Source organism: Durio zibethinus, chromosome 15 (assembly GCF_047325235.1).
Source record: "Durio zibethinus cultivar Kanyao isolate XHJ-2024 chromosome 15, ASM4732523v1, whole genome shotgun sequence".
Taxonomy (NCBI): domain Eukaryota; kingdom Viridiplantae; phylum Streptophyta; class Magnoliopsida; order Malvales; family Malvaceae; genus Durio; species Durio zibethinus.
In genome coordinates, this window is record NC_143176.1 from 20,456,916 (window position 1) to 20,474,272 (window position 17,357).

A 17,357-nucleotide genomic window follows, 5' to 3' on the forward strand; every position below is an offset into this window, starting at 1 on the left:
TTAATAACTATCATCATAATTGAATTTTTTTAATATTTGAAGTTATTAAGATTTTAATTTTGATAGCTAAAATTAAAAATTAAATTTAATATTTTCTTAACAAATTACATAAAATTTAATATTAAATTAAATTCCAAGCATATCACTATCCTCATATTTTTTATTTATGAAAGCAAATTAAAAAAATATAAGAAAAAAACCCAAATGGGCATTAATTACAATTAATGGTACATAGTACATTTTCTTTTAACTAAAATTAAGTGTTAGCAACAGTTAAAAATTTCCAAAAAAAAAAGTCCATAAATTACTATTTCTAGTAGTAGTATACCAAAAGCCAAGAAAGTTGGGTGCCTTAAATGAAAATTTACATAAGTTTGGGGGCTTTGAATAAATAACCCTTAAACAATAAGACTTGCATGTAATTGATTCGTTTATGGTTTGCAAACTTGAGAAAAATGGATTATTAAAAGGTAAGTACAACCAGTGTTCAGTCAAAGTTTTCTCCCATTAGAATCCTCTACTTTTAGTTTTAGGGCTTGTTCTTCTATCTTTGTATTTTTCTTCTCTTACAGCCCATTAAAAAAAAAGGAAGAAAAACAAGGTGTTGGCTTTCTCCAGTTACTTCCAAACTTTACACTGTAAAGCTCAGCCTCTTTCTCTCTCAGCAGTTAAAGCTTCTTAGATTTTTTTTTTCCCTACAGCTTGAATTCTGGTATTTTCTCACTCTCTTTCTCTTTCGAACGAAACCCATGATTGAAAAGTTCCAATTTTTGCTTGTTTCTTGAGAAAAAATGTAATTTCGTTTTGGCTTAATTTTCTACTAATTTCGTTAATTCGAGGGCCGATCTGAGGTGGGTATTTGTTGAATTTCAGTGGGGTTTTCAAAATTTTGAACTTTAAGTTTGAACTTTTAGTGGAGTAAAGAGTTCTATAATTAATTAATACCTTGGTTGGTAAAATATTCTGTCAAATGAAGGGATGCTACATATTAGGTGTAAAAGGTGAACTGGGTATTTTTAGGCTTGCGAAAAAGTTTGCTATTTGAGGCTATGTATTCATTTACATTCTTTTGCTGCAGAGATCTGTTGAAAAATGTAGTAAGTTGTCTGCAAAGAAATGGCAGTCTTTGCTATAGGAACGAACGAGGTGTGTAGGCCTAGGTTCTTAATTAGTACACCGGAAACTGATTGGTAGATTTTTGTTCTTTTATTTCGCCGTTTTCCTTCTAATATCTTCAGAATAGTCTGTCTTTTAGTTATTTATTCTTCCTGGTAGTGTTGAGGACAAAAGAGAAAAAGCTGTTGTTTCTTGAGTTTGTTGAATGGGATGCACTCTCTATTATTGTTGAGTTATGAAGAGGTAGATTTTTAGTCCAAAACATAGAAATAGGAATATAAGTTGCCTGGGTTGTCTTTTGGGCATGTTAAGATGATTTGTTAATTGAGTTTTAGAAGCCTTTCAATTTTTTTAATGCAACAGTTAATACTATTCTTTATAATTGTCAAAGGCTGAATCACATTCTAGAGACTAAGTGTGGACTATCATAAAACTTGTTTATATTGATGGTAGAATCATTTTTTTTCTTTCGAACAAACTATGATATCTGCAAGAATCTCTGTGGTTATATGTTAAGTTATTAACAGGGTGTAGGGATGGTGTATTTAGTTTGGGACTGGTATTATTTTTGGTCATTAGGCAGTGTTGCTTGATTTTCCTTTTCCATGGTAATCTCATTTTTTTTCTAATTGATATATATATATATATATATATATCTGAGTAAGTCATGCCTGCTTTTATGTTGTAATTTTGTTTTGTCAGTTCGCATTACTTTTTGAATGAAGCTGGCTTAAGCTTAAACATTTAAATATTTTTTTTGGACAGCAGTCTTGTGACTTTTTCTGATTTGAGCAAATTCATTCCTTGATAATTTGCACCACTTCATAAGCCTCTTAATTATCATTCTTTTGCCTTTCTCTTTAAAATCTACTGCTTAATTATGCCTTTGGTGAAAGTCTTTAACCCTGCAACCCCCTTTGAGTCTTATCTCAAGACACGGGTTCCATTGAGATACATAGCTGAAACTCCTTGTGGCCATCATTTTGTTTCCTCCTTTCAATATGTGTATACTTCTTCCCTTGAATTCTTCTGGCCTCTGTGCCTTCTTCAGAATTGCCTTGCAAGCTTGTTTAAATAGATACATAAGATGCCAAGGCCAAAGGCAAATACTGCTGCTGAGTCAGTGGAATCTGGAGGACCATTTGAGCCTGAACAGCCTGTTGAGTCTGACGAGAGGGTTGATCTTGATGAAGACAACGATCCTGAGGAGACCATGGAAGAAGAGGTGGAGTATGAAGAAGTGGAGGTAGAAGAGGAAGAAGAAGAGGAAGAGGAAGAAATAGAAGAGGAGGTGGAAGAAGAGGTTGAAGAAGAAGATCAGGATGTTGAAAATGCCAATGGGGCTGATGCTGATGAGACTAAACTCGAAGATGGGGATGAAATGAGGAAACATGCTGAGCTTCTTGCTCGCCCTCCACATGGTTCTGAAGTATATATTGGAGGCATTCCACCTGATGTTTCCCAGGAGGATTTGAAAGGCTTTTGTGAATCTGTTGGAGAAGTTACTGAGGTACTCTCTTTTGCTTTTTGTGAGGAACTATAATTTTTTTCTTGAGATAAAGACTGACACGTCGTACTTTATGATGGTAGGTTCGGATTATGAAAGGCAAAGATTCAAGTGAAAACAAGGGCTTTGCTTTTGTGACCTTTAGAAACATAGAATTGGCCTTTAAAGCCATTGATGGGCTAAATAATGCCGAATTTAAGGTGATGAGTCTTCTTATGCCTCACGTATATGTTAATATCATCCAAGCTAAAAATGTTGCATGGGCCTCTTAACGTGAAAGGCAACTTACAGATTATTAGCTGTGATATATGTAACTATAGACGAACATGTTAGCTAAGCCAATAAAATTTAAAGATGACTAACAATCTCATAGGGAGTACCCATCCTCCCCCCCCCCCCCCCCCCACCCAATTTTCTCTTTGTTTCTGACAACAATGTTCTTGCGCTTGATATTCTCAAGTATGTTGCTTTGGTTGCTGAATAACTTTGCTGCTTCTCTCTCTCTCTCTCTCTCTCAGGGTAGAAAAATTAGATGTTCTACATCCCAATCAAAGCATCGATTGTTTATTGGTAATATTCCCAGAAGCTGGGGCGAGGAAGACCTGAGGAAGGTTGTGTCAGAGGTTGGGCCTGGAGTTACTGGTTTGGAATTAGTGAAGGTTAGTTTAATGGCATTTGTATTGTAGTCTATTGGTTACTGATTTACTGTTGATCTCGAGGGGCTGTTCAGTGGTAATGTAGTCTCTGAGGGGCTTTTGTGCTTGCAGGATATGAAGAACTCAAGTAATAACAGGGGATTTGCCTTTGTTGAGTACTATAACAATGCATGTGCTGATTATTCAAGGCAGAAGATGATGAACCCGGAATTCAGGCTGGGTGATAATGCTCCTACTGTGAGCTGGGCTGATCCTAAAAATGCTGATTCTTCTGCTGCTTCTCAGGTATCATTAAGTTGGTCTCCTTTCCTTCCTGGCTTCCTGCTGGCTTCTTTTGGCAGTTTATGTGTTCATGCTGTCTCCGCGGATGAGTTTGTTGCTCCATATCTCACTCTTTTGAGTTGAAGCTGGCATGCACATTCTTCTATGTATCATGTATATTGATAACGTGGAAGCATCTCACATGAAGCAATCACCTTATCTAACTCTTATGCTCTTATCTATTGTTTCTCCCAAATTAAGGGCTGTTGGTTCATTTTTTCTGTGTAAGGAGAAAAGGTGTGTGTCTGTTCCAAGGATTTGGCTAAATAGTTGTTTATCTTATATCTTTTGTTAGAGGGTGAGTGCAGCACAACATTAAGGTCACTTCATTTTGACCCGGAGGCTATTTGTTCAATTAGAAACAGCCTCTCAGCAAGTGAGTGTACGGCTGTGTAAATCTGGCCCTCTCCAAACGCTCACAATGCTGGATTCTCTTGCATTTGGCTGTCCCTTGTCTTTTGATAGCTTTTACAATTGTTAATTTCTTGCAACTTTTCTATATGATTGCATTGACTTTTTATCCCTGTTTTCATTGATGTGTTACTTGAACTTTCTTTTGATATGTCAAGTATTTCCTCCACTTTGTGAAGCAGTTTTCTTTTCGGGTGGTTATCACCTTGATCGCAATTTATTTTTTGGTGTCTTATCGTATTTTGAATTTTTTAATCAAAGTTAACCTGTCTTTTGCAGGTAAAGGCAGTTTATGTAAAGAATTTGCCAAAGAATGTGACACAAGATCAGTTAAAGAAGCTATTTGAACATCATGGAAAGATCACAAAAGTGGTTCTGCCTCCAGCAAAACCTGGACAAGAGAGAAATAGAATTGGTTTTGTTCATTTTGCAGAGAGATCTTGTGCCATGAAAGCACTGAAGAACACAGAAAAATATGAACTTGATGGTGATTATTCAGTTTTTATCCTTTTTGCCTTTTTGTTTAGTGGATGTAATTTTGAATGTTATTGTTCTGTTTTCAGGCCAAATTGTGGAATGTTCTCTTGCAAAGCCACAATCAGATCAAAAGACTTCTGGGGGGTCAGGTTCTAAGAATTCAGGTTTTCTTCCTAGTTATCCACCTCAGGTTGGGTATGGTCTGGTTGGAGGTGCCTATGGTGCTCTAGGTACAGGATATGGTGTTGCAGGCCTTGCACAGGTGAGATATTTGTCTCTGTGCATTATAGGCTCGTGTTCAACAGCTTCTGTATCTTACTTCATTATTTTTTCTCAATACTCTGCAGGTGATTGTTTGTATTTTCTTTTTCATTTTCATTTTCATTTTCATTTTCATTCTACCTCTGCATTTGACCTATTTGGAGTGTAGGGGAATATCCTTGTTAAATATTCTTATGTTGTGGCTTATTATTTTATGTGTCTTGCTATATTTCTGTCTGAACCGGATCTTTACCCTGTTTAGTTTAGAAGGATCATTGTTAAGTTAGGGTTCCACTGACGCAGGTCCTTTGGAAGATATATTGGATATGTCCTATATTTGGCATTTATTGTGTAAAGTTCTATGTTTTTGAAATCTTGGTCTTGTTTTAGCTTTGTTTTTCTTCTGGATATGATTTTTTTTTTTTCAAAGAAAGATGACATTTCGAAAAACAGAGTTTTCTAGGTTCTCCTTTTGCGGGTGGTGGTGGGTGCCTGAGGAAATGGGTCAAAAGTTTGTTAGTTTGAAACCTTGCACCTCCACTTCCCACATGTTGGATGTCTTTAAGTTTGTCATGTTAATCTTGCTCTGTGAGCAGTATAGTGAAGGATGTAATACCTGTATTTTGACCTTTGCAGTGCAAGTCAAGATCCAATGTTAGGATAATAGAATGCTCTTAATCTCTTAATCATCCTTTTGTTTACTTGTTTTATGAGTTTCATACATTTATCTGATATAAAAATATACATCACATGCAGCCCTTAATCTATGGAAGGGGATCTACTCCTACTGGCATGTCAATGATGCCAATGCTTCTACCCGATGGCCGGATTGGATACGTTCTGTAAGTTCTATAACTACATTTTCTACCCAATATGTTGAACTTTTGAAAATCTATATCCTCTTCTCTTAATGACAAAGCAGGATTTTTCAGTTCCTTTGACCCGTTGCTTTCCCTTTGCTGCTGTAGTGTCTAGTGTCTGGTAACCAGCTGAGATATAACCCATTATTTGTATTTGGGTTAGCAAGTATGTAAAATCAACCATTTACATAAAAACTTTAAAGGCCAATGTCTAGACTGACAATTTTGAACACAAACAATAATATGATATGAAAAAAAAAATACGAAAATGATACAGTCTAAAATTTTAACAAAAGATACAAAAATAAAAAAATATGTTTTGTGTTTGATATGTCAATATAAATTGCCACATGACAATTTTTGTGTGTCACACATATTAGACACAAAATAGATAAATACATGTAGGGATGGCGATGGGTTAGGTCCGAGCAGGTTGTTGCCCGACCCAACTTTATACCCATATGCACAAACTTGACCCAATGATTTTTTTAATACCCAACCCGATATTGTATATTGTACTTGATCCAACTCATTCCGAAATTAATAAAATATTATTTTTTAATATAAATTATTAATTTTACTTTAAATATAAAATTAAATAAATAATTTACATATATATATATATATATATATATTGGGTTGGGGCAGGGCGGGGCAAATTTGCCTAAAACTTGATCTCAACTGTTTTTTTTCACAATTACCCAACCTGACCCAAAACTCAATTTAAAAAAAAAAAAAAAACTCGATTTTAAGAGGTTGGATCAGATCGGAACTTGTTAGAGACGGATTGAGCTGCCATCCCTAAATATAAGTACAAGTACATGAAGTGCTAGGTCTATCAATGTCATATAAAATGAATACTTGCACACTTTGTGGTTTAGCTTGCAAAAGGGCTATGTGAATATTTACACTGTTGCACACTTGAATACTTTGAGCCTGTCTTGGGGCCAATTAGTCACTAGATGACTGGGTGACCTGAACTCTCAGGTGGGTGCAGTTTGTAATTTCCACCCAAAAACATGATAGTTCTGTTGTGACTTGCTGTTATTTCGATCTTATAATATGTGCCCAAAGATTGAACCTTGACCATCTGTCAATGCAGGCAACAACCGGGAGCTGAACCTCAAAGCCCAACCATACATCAGAGAAATAGTAGGGGTGGTGGCAAGACTGGTGGTAGTTCAAGCAACAGGGGAAAACACAGCAATGATAGTCGGCGATATCGCCCGTATTGATTGTTCATATTAAATTATTATAGCGGTGGATGGAGAGTGTATTTAATCATATTCCCTTGTAGTCTCCTCAAATTGTTCATTTTTCAGTCATAATCTGTTTAGAGTGTGTCGAAGAAATCATCTTAAGTTAATTTGTTGATTCACTCCTGTTGGTATTCTTATTTGTGTTTTAGGTGTGATCTTTTTTAATTAGTGATATGCCTATGTTTATAACATGCTTTTGCTTCATCTTCTTCTGTTTGGGTTTTGCTTCCGCTCCTTCCAGATAACTCTTCTAACCGGGGTTTGCGGTGGTGGAGGAATTGATAGGAAAAAAGAGGGATTATGAGTTGTAAGGAATCTAAGGAAACCGATGCTGGAATTAAGATCTCATTCAAAGAAAAAGATATCAAGTATCTGGAGTTTTTATTTATTTATTTATTTATATTATATGGATGATTCGAACCGCAAGGCTATGATTGAGAATTGATTAATTGTTTTTTTGCGAGTAAGAGGTGAAACATAATCAATTTGAATTCGGACAGCTATTCAAAATCTCGGTGGAAGACTGCTGCTCATCCCCTTTCCCAGCATTCTTCTTGAGCTGTGCAAGAAGCCCGATCAATCATTTCTCATTTAACAAAACCTAAGAAGAAAACGATATTCCCTTGAATTAACCAGCCAGGGAAGTCTTAAATTCCCAGAATTCAATTCTTCGAGTGCTTTCGAAGTTATAAAAACTAATAAAGACGACAAAGATTGGAGCTCATGTTACGTGGCGAGCGATTTCCGCGAAATCGAGGAGAAGGGCGTCTTTGTGAACGTTAATGTCGCATGTTACAATCAAGAACTGTTCAACCTCACTTAAAATTTAATATTTGACAGTCCATTTGAAGACGCATTTATTTTAATTATATATATATATATATATATATGAAATCAAACCTTCAAAGATCAAAGAAAAGCGAAGTTAAACAAAGCCATCTCCAATGGAAAACTGTGCACAAAAATCTTGAAAGTGAAATACTTTCTTGAATTTATCAGATACCCTTAAAAAGGAAAATCCAAGAAAAGAGAATATTTTTAAATCAATGGCATCTCCCGGGTTTGAACAAAAAAAATTGGCATCTTCAAGGCACTATCCATCTCATTCCTTTGCACCATCAGCACCAACGCTCCCTCCAGGGCCCTACGAGAAACAGCAGCAGCAGGAAACCGAGACTTATCCTTATAATCATCATGGATCTCCTCCTAGTCACGGCCACTACGGACAACATCCGCCTTCAAGTTATGGGCAGAATGGGTTTCCAGCAGGAACAAACCCATATGTGGTAAGGGCGTTTGAAATGGTGGATAGGGATAGAAGTGGATTCATCGATGAAAATGAGTTGCAACAGGCTCTGTCTTCAGGCTACGAAAGGTTTAACATTAGGACTATAAGATTGCTCATGTTCTTGTTCAAGAACCCTCATGATTCTCTCAGAATTGGTAACTTAGTTTCTTTTATGTCTTCATTTGTTTGTTTTCTATTGTTTTTTGTTTTTGTTTCCTCATTGATATTTAGAAAAATGGACGTACAAGAAAAAAATTATTCCAATATAAATTTGAAGAAATTATCTGCATAAATGAGACTTGATTTAAAGATTTAATGGTCTTAAAATCTCTGTTTACCATAAACTGTTGATAAAATAAAAAATTTTGAAAATTGAATTGCCTTGGTAACATTCACTCTTTTTTTTTTATGTGCTTAAATGTAAAGCTATTACGTTCAAATTTTATTGGGTATGATGGCACTTTTAGGTCATTTTCACGTGATTGTTCATGTATTGATTTTATTCCAATAATTTTTTGGCTTTCTGCTTTGCTTTCCTTTCCTGGACCTTGAACCATTCAATTAAATAATTATCACCTCTTGCAACTTTCTGGATTCTTATACTTCAAGAATTTTCCTTTCACTTACCTTGTTGGTTTTTTTTAAGGGATGAAGATGGTTAAAACTGCTTAAACAATACAGGATGTAAGCTTTGCAATACACAGAAAGTCATCTTGCATAAACCTAAACAAAACATCAGGAAGATTTTGCAAATTCATCAATTCAAAGCTACCACTATTCAAGAAATCTGCACAAAAATTAGTTTCTTTGTGTGTGTGAACAACCTGACAATGTCAATCTTTTGTCAATAGCTCTTGACAAATAAACAGATATGCTCTCTATAGACAGAGGATCTTGTTGGTTATTCTATATTTTTTTTTTCAAATCTTGTTGAGGAATGTCTGAAGATACTTTTCAAGGTTATTATCCAAGAAAATACATTTATGTATTAAAAATTTCAAATTCATAATCAATTATTGCTTGTATTCCAAGTAAAAGGAATTTCAGAAATAGCCCTTAGACACTTGTTAGCTTTTGCAACTTTTCCTTTTCCTTTGGAGACTGTTTGATTAAATGATTGTTGCAAAAATTTTCAATTTCAGGGCCAAGAGAGTTTGCTGCACTGTGGAGTTGCCTTGGTCATTGGCGGGTAAGTGATCAAACATTTGCTCAGAATGGATTTTGACCTTAACATTTTTCATATATTTTTCTAATACATTCATGTTAATATCATTTTGACATTTTTATTCACTTAATTGACTTTCATGGATTCAAATTTGTAGGCCATATTTGAGAGATTTGATAGAGATAGGAGTGGGAAAATTGATTTGATGGAATTGAGGGATGCTCTATTCAGTCTTGGGTATGCAATTCCACCTTCTGTCCTTCAGGTTATAATTTCCAAGTATGACAATGGAAGTGGCAGGAGGGTTGAACTCAATTTTGACAGTTTTGTTGAGTAAGGCTTCTTCTCTACAATAATCATTCTTCCTTTCTCTTCATTTTCAACATACTTTTTTCCTTTAAAGATTTGAAATGTGATAATCTATAATCTGACTGGTGTTTTCTTATCTTCTGTTTGATTTGCAGATGTGGGATGATTGTCAAGGTGAGAGATTGCACACCCCCTTTTTAACTCTTTTCATTCATCTTGAAAATTCTTGCTTAGTAGTAGATAGTTTCCCTATCTCTTTTTTTTTTTTCTTTTTTTTTTGGGATGAGGGGAAATTCGAACCTAATTCTTTGAATACCCGGATTCTTTCATTTACTATTAAGTCAAATGTTCGACTGTTCCTGTCAAATGCTTGATTGCACCTATCTTGATTAATAATTCCTTGAGTATGGGAATACATACACTTACCATTAAATCAAATGCTGATTGCATCGATCTAGAATTAGTGACTTACATATGTGGCTTAATATGGCTCACTGATCTTATTAAGATGCTCACAATTAAATGGCATTGCTGCTATGCTTTCTTTTGCCATACGATTGCACATTTATTTGATAGGAGATTGAATTTCTTGGTTAAATTATGGGAATATGAATTTATCATTATTCTTGTGTGTTTCAGGGCTTGACTGAAAAATTCAAGGAAAAGGATCCAATGTATACTGGTTCAGCAACGCTTACTTACGATTCATTCATGTCTATAGTCATTCCATTTCTTGTTGCATATGATTGATCACTTAGTATTACAACACTAATATTAATTATGATCTTGATTTCAATCATTTGAGTTAGGCTACAACTTATTCTTTTTTTTTTTTTTTTTTTTGCACACATGATGTCGTACTTTCGAAATAAAATGAATAGAATTTAAATCTTAAATTTATTGAATCTTTTTTTTTTTTACAATAATTATATAAATTAATTAAATTATATTTAGATTTGACATTTATTTTCTTTGAAACGTATCATTTAATAAATTTTATGAGAAAAGTACAAAGAACAATCTCATATTTTTTGTGACTTGCCATAAATGGCTAATGATAATCATGAGATTTACTTACCAAAAAATAAAAAAGATAATCATGAGATTTAGGCTACAAACTGCATAGAGTTTTCCCTTTGGACTGAGATTTTTTGTTTTTGGCATTTTGTTTTATAAAGAAACATAAAATATAAGGTTGGATTTGAGTAACTTCTATGGATGCTAAGCTATCATGAAATTACAAATTTTTTAGTTATGCAATAAGAATTTTAAATTTTGACTGAAGAGTATAAAAAAATCTTTGAACTATAATTAAAAAATTATTCAAATATTTTTTATATTATAATCAATTAATTCTTTTAATATTAAGTTTTTATTTGAATAAAAAGTTAAAACTATTAATTTTTTTATCAATTAAAATAAAATTTTATATAATATCAATAAAATTAATAAAAATTTGTCACTTAATATATGTAAAATTAAATAAAATAATTTTTTTCATTTTTTTCAAATTTTTTTATCCTTCTCTCTCAAATCTTTTAACGGTTAAATTAACTGTAATTTAAAAATTAATTGATTAAATTTTATCACGTAATTAGATTTTATTTATTAAAAATGAAATTGAATTAAAATAAAAAATTAAAGATTTAATTGATTATAACAAAATATTAAAAATTCAAATAATTATTAAATTATAATTTAAAGATATTTTTGACCTTTTTAACTTCTAAATTATTCGAATATATAGGTAGAAAAAAATGATAACAAGTTATTCTTGTATAAATAATTGTTTTTTATTTTATTAAACTGATTAGCTTTGGCCAAAAAAAAAACACTCATTACGTAATAAAAAAAATCAAGTTTCTAATTTTTAACTATTGAAAATTGTTTTTTATATATATTTTTTGCACCTTCCATAAATAGAATAGTGTAAATGACTAAATGTGGACCAAACTGAACATTCCGCTATTGTTAAGTACCATTTGTGCAAATTAACCTTGATTATTTCATTTTTTTTTTGTTACATTTTCTTTTCCATCGCACTTTCCCTCTCCAGGCTCAAGGTCTCCTTTCAGTTACCCGCACTTTCAGGCCTTCAGCTTTGCCAGAAACTCGAAGGCAGAGGATTAAGAATAGACCCAAAATTACTCCTGTTTGAGATCCCATTTTCAGTGTTTGTCAATACTCTTTTCAAGGTATAAAGTTCTTAGAATTAATATCTTCAATTTTTACATTTATTTCTATCTTAATGTCCTTATTGCTGATATGGGTTTCTTTTATTTGATCGGTTAAAGCTTAAAAGTTGGGTCTTTTTGAGTGAATCTGGTGAGCTTTTGATTAGTTTGATAATAAGGTATCAGAAATTGTGTTTCTTTTTTTTTTTTTATGTCAAATACTGCTTGCTCCATTGAAACTAAAATGATCGTCGTTAATCTGCTACATAGATGACATGGGAAAATTGTTGGAGTTTTTTAAATCTATTAATTTGTTTAACATTTTTATCATTGGAAAAGGTTTTGGTTGTGAAAGAAAAGCTCATCAAACAAGAAAAAAGTATTCTTGTGTTTGATTTTAATGAATATATATTCTTTCTTTTATCGTTTCTGATTTTTGGTCTATTGTTGATTTTATTGTCACGTTCTACCTTGTCCATTTTTTAGAAACTAAACTGAAATTAAATTGTTGTACTGTTCATTTCTCACTTTTGCACTTGCAGGTGCAGAGATACGTAGGTGGCTAGTATCATGTCATGGTCAAGACTTTCCAGTAAAATCACTCTCTTGAACTATACAAAGAATCTACAATTTTTGTCTCATCAATCAAGGTAATCCCCGTGTTACCAATCTACATATTTGGGCGTTATAATTATGTTTGTTTCTATCAGAAGCTTGGGAATTTTACTTGGAGAACTAAGACAAGTTTCTTCAGAATTTTTTTTTTGGAATACCTATTTCATGGTTGGTTGTGAAAGACTAGTAATCCAAATTATTCACTCATTATCTTATTCTTTAGTCTTTTAAGGTTAATCATTTGGGTACACTCAGCCTTTAAAATTTTATTCTTTTACAATTTCATTTTTCACCCCAACCTGAATTACGCACGCTTTTCCGGGTTTTGTACCACCGGGATGGAAATCTTTGTGTTGATCCAGGTTTCTTCCTAATGCTTTATATCCAAGTTACAAGTTCTTTAAAGCTTCTACTGGGTGTGGCAACAATACTTGGGGTTTGATGCGAAGATGTGAATTTAGCACAAGACCTCCAACAAAGTCTTTTGATTTCCACCCTTATGGCTCTCGGTGTTTTTGGAGGTTATCTCCCTTTAGCATTCAGCGCCACTATTCCTCACATGCTTCCAATGCTTCCAAAGAGCAAAACAGAAAGACTCTTTTGTATCTTACGGTATTAGTTTTTGCTATGGTGGGAAGCAGTTATGCTGCTGTTCCTTTGTATCGAAGATTCTGCCAGGTTACTGGGTTTGGTGGTACTATCCAACGTCGTGAGGTGAAGCTGAGTTTTATGTATTCTTTTCCTATCTATTTATTATTTCAGAATTTATTTCTCTGTTGGTTTTTCAACCAGAACAAATATTTTTTTCTTATTTTAGAGTGTTGAAGAAAAGATTGTGCGGCATGAAAAAGATGGAACAGTAGCAACAAGGTGCGCTTTCTTGGCTTTGGATGTAAGAGCTTTTGTTAATCTCTAATTTTCATAATTATAATCATAATATCCTTTCTTTTAATTTGGTTGGGATAGCTATGCATAATTTGATTGAGGTTTTCTTTCTACTTATGAGTTATGACATAGTCAGATTCTAGTTTTTGACATAGTCAGATTCTAGTTTTTGACATTGTCTGCTTAGATATGCATATGTTTCTTTAAATTTGTTATTTTCATGCTTATTTTTTTTTCAAGTGAGATTTATGCAAGAATGAGACAAAAATGACTTTCAATAATATTTCTAGGGCTTTCTAGCAACTGCAGTAACCTTTTCTCTGCACTTCTACGGTATGAAATTTTTTGCTCAATATAAAGCATGTTCTTTTTAGAAGAAGGAAGGAAAAGAAATGAAAACCTATTTGTTGGAAGAAACAGTTTTCTCGAGTGTGATGGAGAACAACTTAAACTACAGCCCTAATGGTCATAGGCTGGTGTTGTTTTTGCACCAAAAGCAAGAGGGGAGTGGAATGCTTTGTTATATATGATAAGATTGACTGTAAGTTAACCCTGGCTTCTAATTATACACCCGTTTCATACAGAATACAGATTCAGTATAACCGGATAACAAATGGGAGCGAGGCAGTTAGGTTTAGGATTATTCATCATTTCACAACAGCCAGTTGGTCATTTTAATTCAATTTAATTTATGCATTTCTAAGAGATGCTACTGTGAAACATTGGACTTTATCACAATGGAGCTCTTTTTTTTTTTTTTCTTCTATGTCTTTGATCTTGAGAAATTTGCCTTTATCCTTGCAGGGAGATAGTAGTCCAATTCAATGCTGATGTGGCGGATGGAATGCCCTGGAAATTTGTTCCAACTCAAAGAGAGGTGCTTATGTTTTCTCTGTGGATTGGGCATTGTAAAGTGATGGCTTTGTTTTATCCTTTATTTTATTTATTTATTTATTTTCTGCTAGGTGAGAGTCAAGCCTGGAGAAAGTGCCCTTGCATTTTATACTGCTGAAAACCGAAGCTCAACACCCATAACAGGTGTCTCTACGTATAACGTCACCCCTATGAAGGTACTGATACTTAGACATGCTTTGGACCTGTGAATTATCTGTTATTTCTTTAAGTAAAGTTATTGGCATGTTTTTAGATTTGGTTGACCACTCGTGCATTACTTTTTTGTGAGCCTTTAGGATTTTTTATCCATTTCTTTCTGGCTTTGGCTGAATCTTTTACAAGCTTGACTTATGGTATTTACTTCTTTCTATAGTATTGTTCAAATTTTCAAGTTAATCCTTGTCATTTTCTTTTTGCTACACTTCTAACTTGGATTGAGAAAATTCTGCCTGCCAACTACTCACTGATCGTCTTCTGATGTGTAGATTCCATGACATACATTATAATCTCTCTCTCTGTGCCTAAATTTCTTTCTAAATTTTTTGAATGGTATCCTTGTGAATCCATGTCTAGACCCCAATATAATATGCTTGAATTGAATGTTGCTAGTGTCATTGTTTTAGGTTTATAGTATTGCTTTTGGGCCTTCTAGTTGTGACAATACGAGAATGCGCAATATTATTTTACTTGTGGTCTCAGCCTAGAAGAGTCTGTATAAAATCATTATCTTCAAGTTTGTGATTAAATGCATCTGTTGCTTGGAGTCAATGCTAGATTAACTGTTTGAATTGGATGATACGGACTATTAAAGGAAAGAATTATTGCACTAGACTCTTACTGTTATTTTCTTTTTGCAAGAAAAAAAATGAGTAAAAACAATCATCCTATCTAATTGTGTAAGATAGGTCTAAAATCTCCAATGGCAAGTTGGAATTCCAGTTTCGTTTTAAAGAAATTTAAGGAAACTTAAGTACGGTATTAAAGTCTTGAGAGATGGACGCTGAGGAACGTGAAAAAGAATAGTTGTCTTTATGCTTTTAGTAACAGTTGGCATCTTGTTTATCCTTTAATATATTTCAATTGGATGTTTTACGTAGTTTGATTATGCTTTTCTCCAAGTTGGCTGAAATAGCCATTGGGTGTGGATCATTATGAGCTTGTTGAAGTGATAATGAGCTAGAAAAGGGAAGAAAAGAGATCTTTGGAGTGAAAAAAAAAAAAATCATTATGTTGAAACAAATTAAGTTACCGGTAAAATCTATCATTATTGCCTGGCAGGCATTAAAATTTTGACTGGGCTTTCTTGCTTGATTTTTCTTGCTCCTTTTTCAGGCTGCAGTTTACTTCAATAAAATACAGTGTTTTTGCTTTGAGGAGCAGCGTCTTCTTCCTGGAGAGCAGATTGACATGCCTGTAAGTGTGTTTTTTTTAAGTCGTTTTCTGTTTCAAAGTCCAAATTCATTTGTGATCATTGACTTGCTTGTATTTTGTTGCAGGTTTTCTTCTACATAGATCCTGAGTTTGAAACAGATCCCCGAATGGATGGTATCAACAACCTGATCTTATCCTATACATTTTTCAAGGTTTCTGAAGAATAAAAGGGGAATTATTTTAGAACATGATTCACATGAGAATAAACCTGTTAAGTCCAAGGAACCAAATGATTTTGTGAAAAGACTAAACATAGGATCCCATTTTCGTATACAAGGAGAAACAGGAGCCCATTTTTTGTATACTGGAAGAACGATGAGTAGAAACATTATTTTGTAGCATTTTTTGGGTAGTACCTTCTCCTTTCCAACCCTTTTTGGTGGAATCAAAGCTGTTCTCTTAAATCTTCTTGTAGTTCTACTGTGGATTAATTGCAAATGTCACTGTTTTTCACTTTCATTTTTTTTTTCCTACCATGGAGTTCCCATGAAATAGATTTTTGGATAAGAGATTAAGAGGGAAGGGGGAAGTTTGACTTAGAGATTGAGGAAGCTGCCAGAAAGGATGAGAAATAATGAAGGGACGGGGGGAATTTCATGTTGCCATGCAGCCATCCCGTAGGAAGATAAATTTCTTCTTTAATGACATTGTTGTATTCGTTGTAGCCATGGCTTGGTTTTGAACGTGGTTGAATGTTACTGGAGGCTTGGCATTTTCGTATGCAAAATGGTTGAAGTGCATCTATAATTTTGCCATTTATGTTATTTTATGGGATCTGTGTAGTTTGAAGATTTTTTGTTGCTCAAATCGTGATCTTAAAACAGACCATTAATCTTCATATCTTGATTTTAAATTGTATGGGAAGATAATAAACCTTGTTGAATTTGTTAGTGCATGCCATGACGGATTTGGATTCCAAAGACACATTTTACAGTAAAAAATTTTATGTTAAGATTATCACGAAGATACATCATTCATGTAAATCGTAAAAAAAATTTATTTCATCATAATTTAATTCATTTAGTTCACATAGTTATTTTTAAAATATAATATTTAATAAATATGAATTTAAATCCAATATCAATCAAGATGATTAATTTAATCCTCGTGCTTGATTCATGAACATCAATCAGATCTCCATTATTAGCTCAACTACTTAAGATAAAAGCATTTGGGATTCAACCCGTTTCATTTTTTCATGTCTTGAAAAACAAATTTCTAACAACTTAATGCCTTAAAAACATTGGATTTTGTCAATTGTTGAGGTTACTATGTTCAATAATATTTCAACCCAATGTCTTCCAAATTATCACCTTTACTTTCCATTACATAAACTAGCATATCCATCATAATCTCTTGATATGGTTCCTAATCATGTACAAATAAAGAAAAATGAGAAGGAAAAAAAATGAAAGAAGGAATATCAAAAACATTCTCAAATGAACTGAAAACAATAAAGTTTTTAATGCTATATGACAAAACTAAAACAATCTATTTCAGCAACTATGGAATCCCATCCCAGTACCACCTAGTAGTAGTGAACCAGAGAACAACAAGGAAACCAGCTGAAGGCCTGTAAAATCTTCACCAAATTCTCCTTTTATTAGGTTTTCTTTTTAAAGAATCTATGTCTATGTTTCTTTAATTTGAATTCAACTATCATCTGTTACTGAATAATTGTTTTGGCTAATTTTGTTTTTCCTAGCACATTATCACCTTCCAAAGTTT

At 33.4% G+C, this 17,357-nt stretch overlaps 3 protein-coding genes across 5 annotated transcripts; all 3 read left to right on the forward strand.

Annotated features, from left to right (window-relative positions):
• Positions 1–433: 433 nt before the first annotated feature.
• On the forward strand, positions 434–7,059 carry LOC111301269 (heterogeneous nuclear ribonucleoprotein Q-like). 3 transcript variants are annotated; one of them, XM_022896816.2, is made up of 9 exons: positions 434–712; positions 2,168–2,626; positions 2,707–2,823; positions 3,142–3,282; positions 3,391–3,564; positions 4,291–4,498; positions 4,575–4,750; positions 5,506–5,591; positions 6,712–7,059. In XM_022896816.2, exons 2-9 carry the CDS (start codon positions 2,204–2,206, stop codon positions 6,842–6,844), a joined length of 1,458 nt encoding a protein of 485 aa, XP_022752551.2. In that variant the 5' UTR covers positions 434–712; positions 2,168–2,203; the 3' UTR covers positions 6,845–7,059. The 3 variants fall into 3 exon arrangements, with proteins under 3 accessions (XP_022752551.2, XP_022752552.2, XP_089600874.1); XM_022896817.2 differs by having other exon boundaries at positions 463–712; positions 1,885–2,626; XM_089744748.1 differs by having other exon boundaries at positions 582–712; positions 1,882–2,626.
• A 723-nt stretch (positions 7,060–7,782) lies between these two features.
• On the forward strand, positions 7,783–10,530 carry LOC111302087 (putative calcium-binding protein CML48). Its single transcript, XM_022898026.2, has 5 exons — positions 7,783–8,311; positions 9,299–9,345; positions 9,479–9,654; positions 9,786–9,804; positions 10,270–10,530. Exons 1-5 carry the CDS (start codon positions 7,915–7,917, stop codon positions 10,378–10,380), a joined length of 750 nt encoding a protein of 249 aa, XP_022753761.2. The 5' UTR covers positions 7,783–7,914; the 3' UTR covers positions 10,381–10,530.
• A 1,045-nt stretch (positions 10,531–11,575) lies between these two features.
• LOC111301271 (cytochrome c oxidase assembly protein COX11, mitochondrial-like) lies at positions 11,576–16,088 on the forward strand. Its single transcript, XM_022896826.2, has 8 exons — positions 11,576–11,825; positions 12,347–12,454; positions 12,782–13,133; positions 13,237–13,289; positions 14,109–14,181; positions 14,270–14,374; positions 15,531–15,611; positions 15,695–16,088. Exons 2-8 carry the CDS (start codon positions 12,375–12,377, stop codon positions 15,794–15,796), a joined length of 846 nt encoding a protein of 281 aa, XP_022752561.1. The 5' UTR covers positions 11,576–11,825; positions 12,347–12,374; the 3' UTR covers positions 15,797–16,088.
• Positions 16,089–17,357: the final 1,269 nt, after the last annotated feature.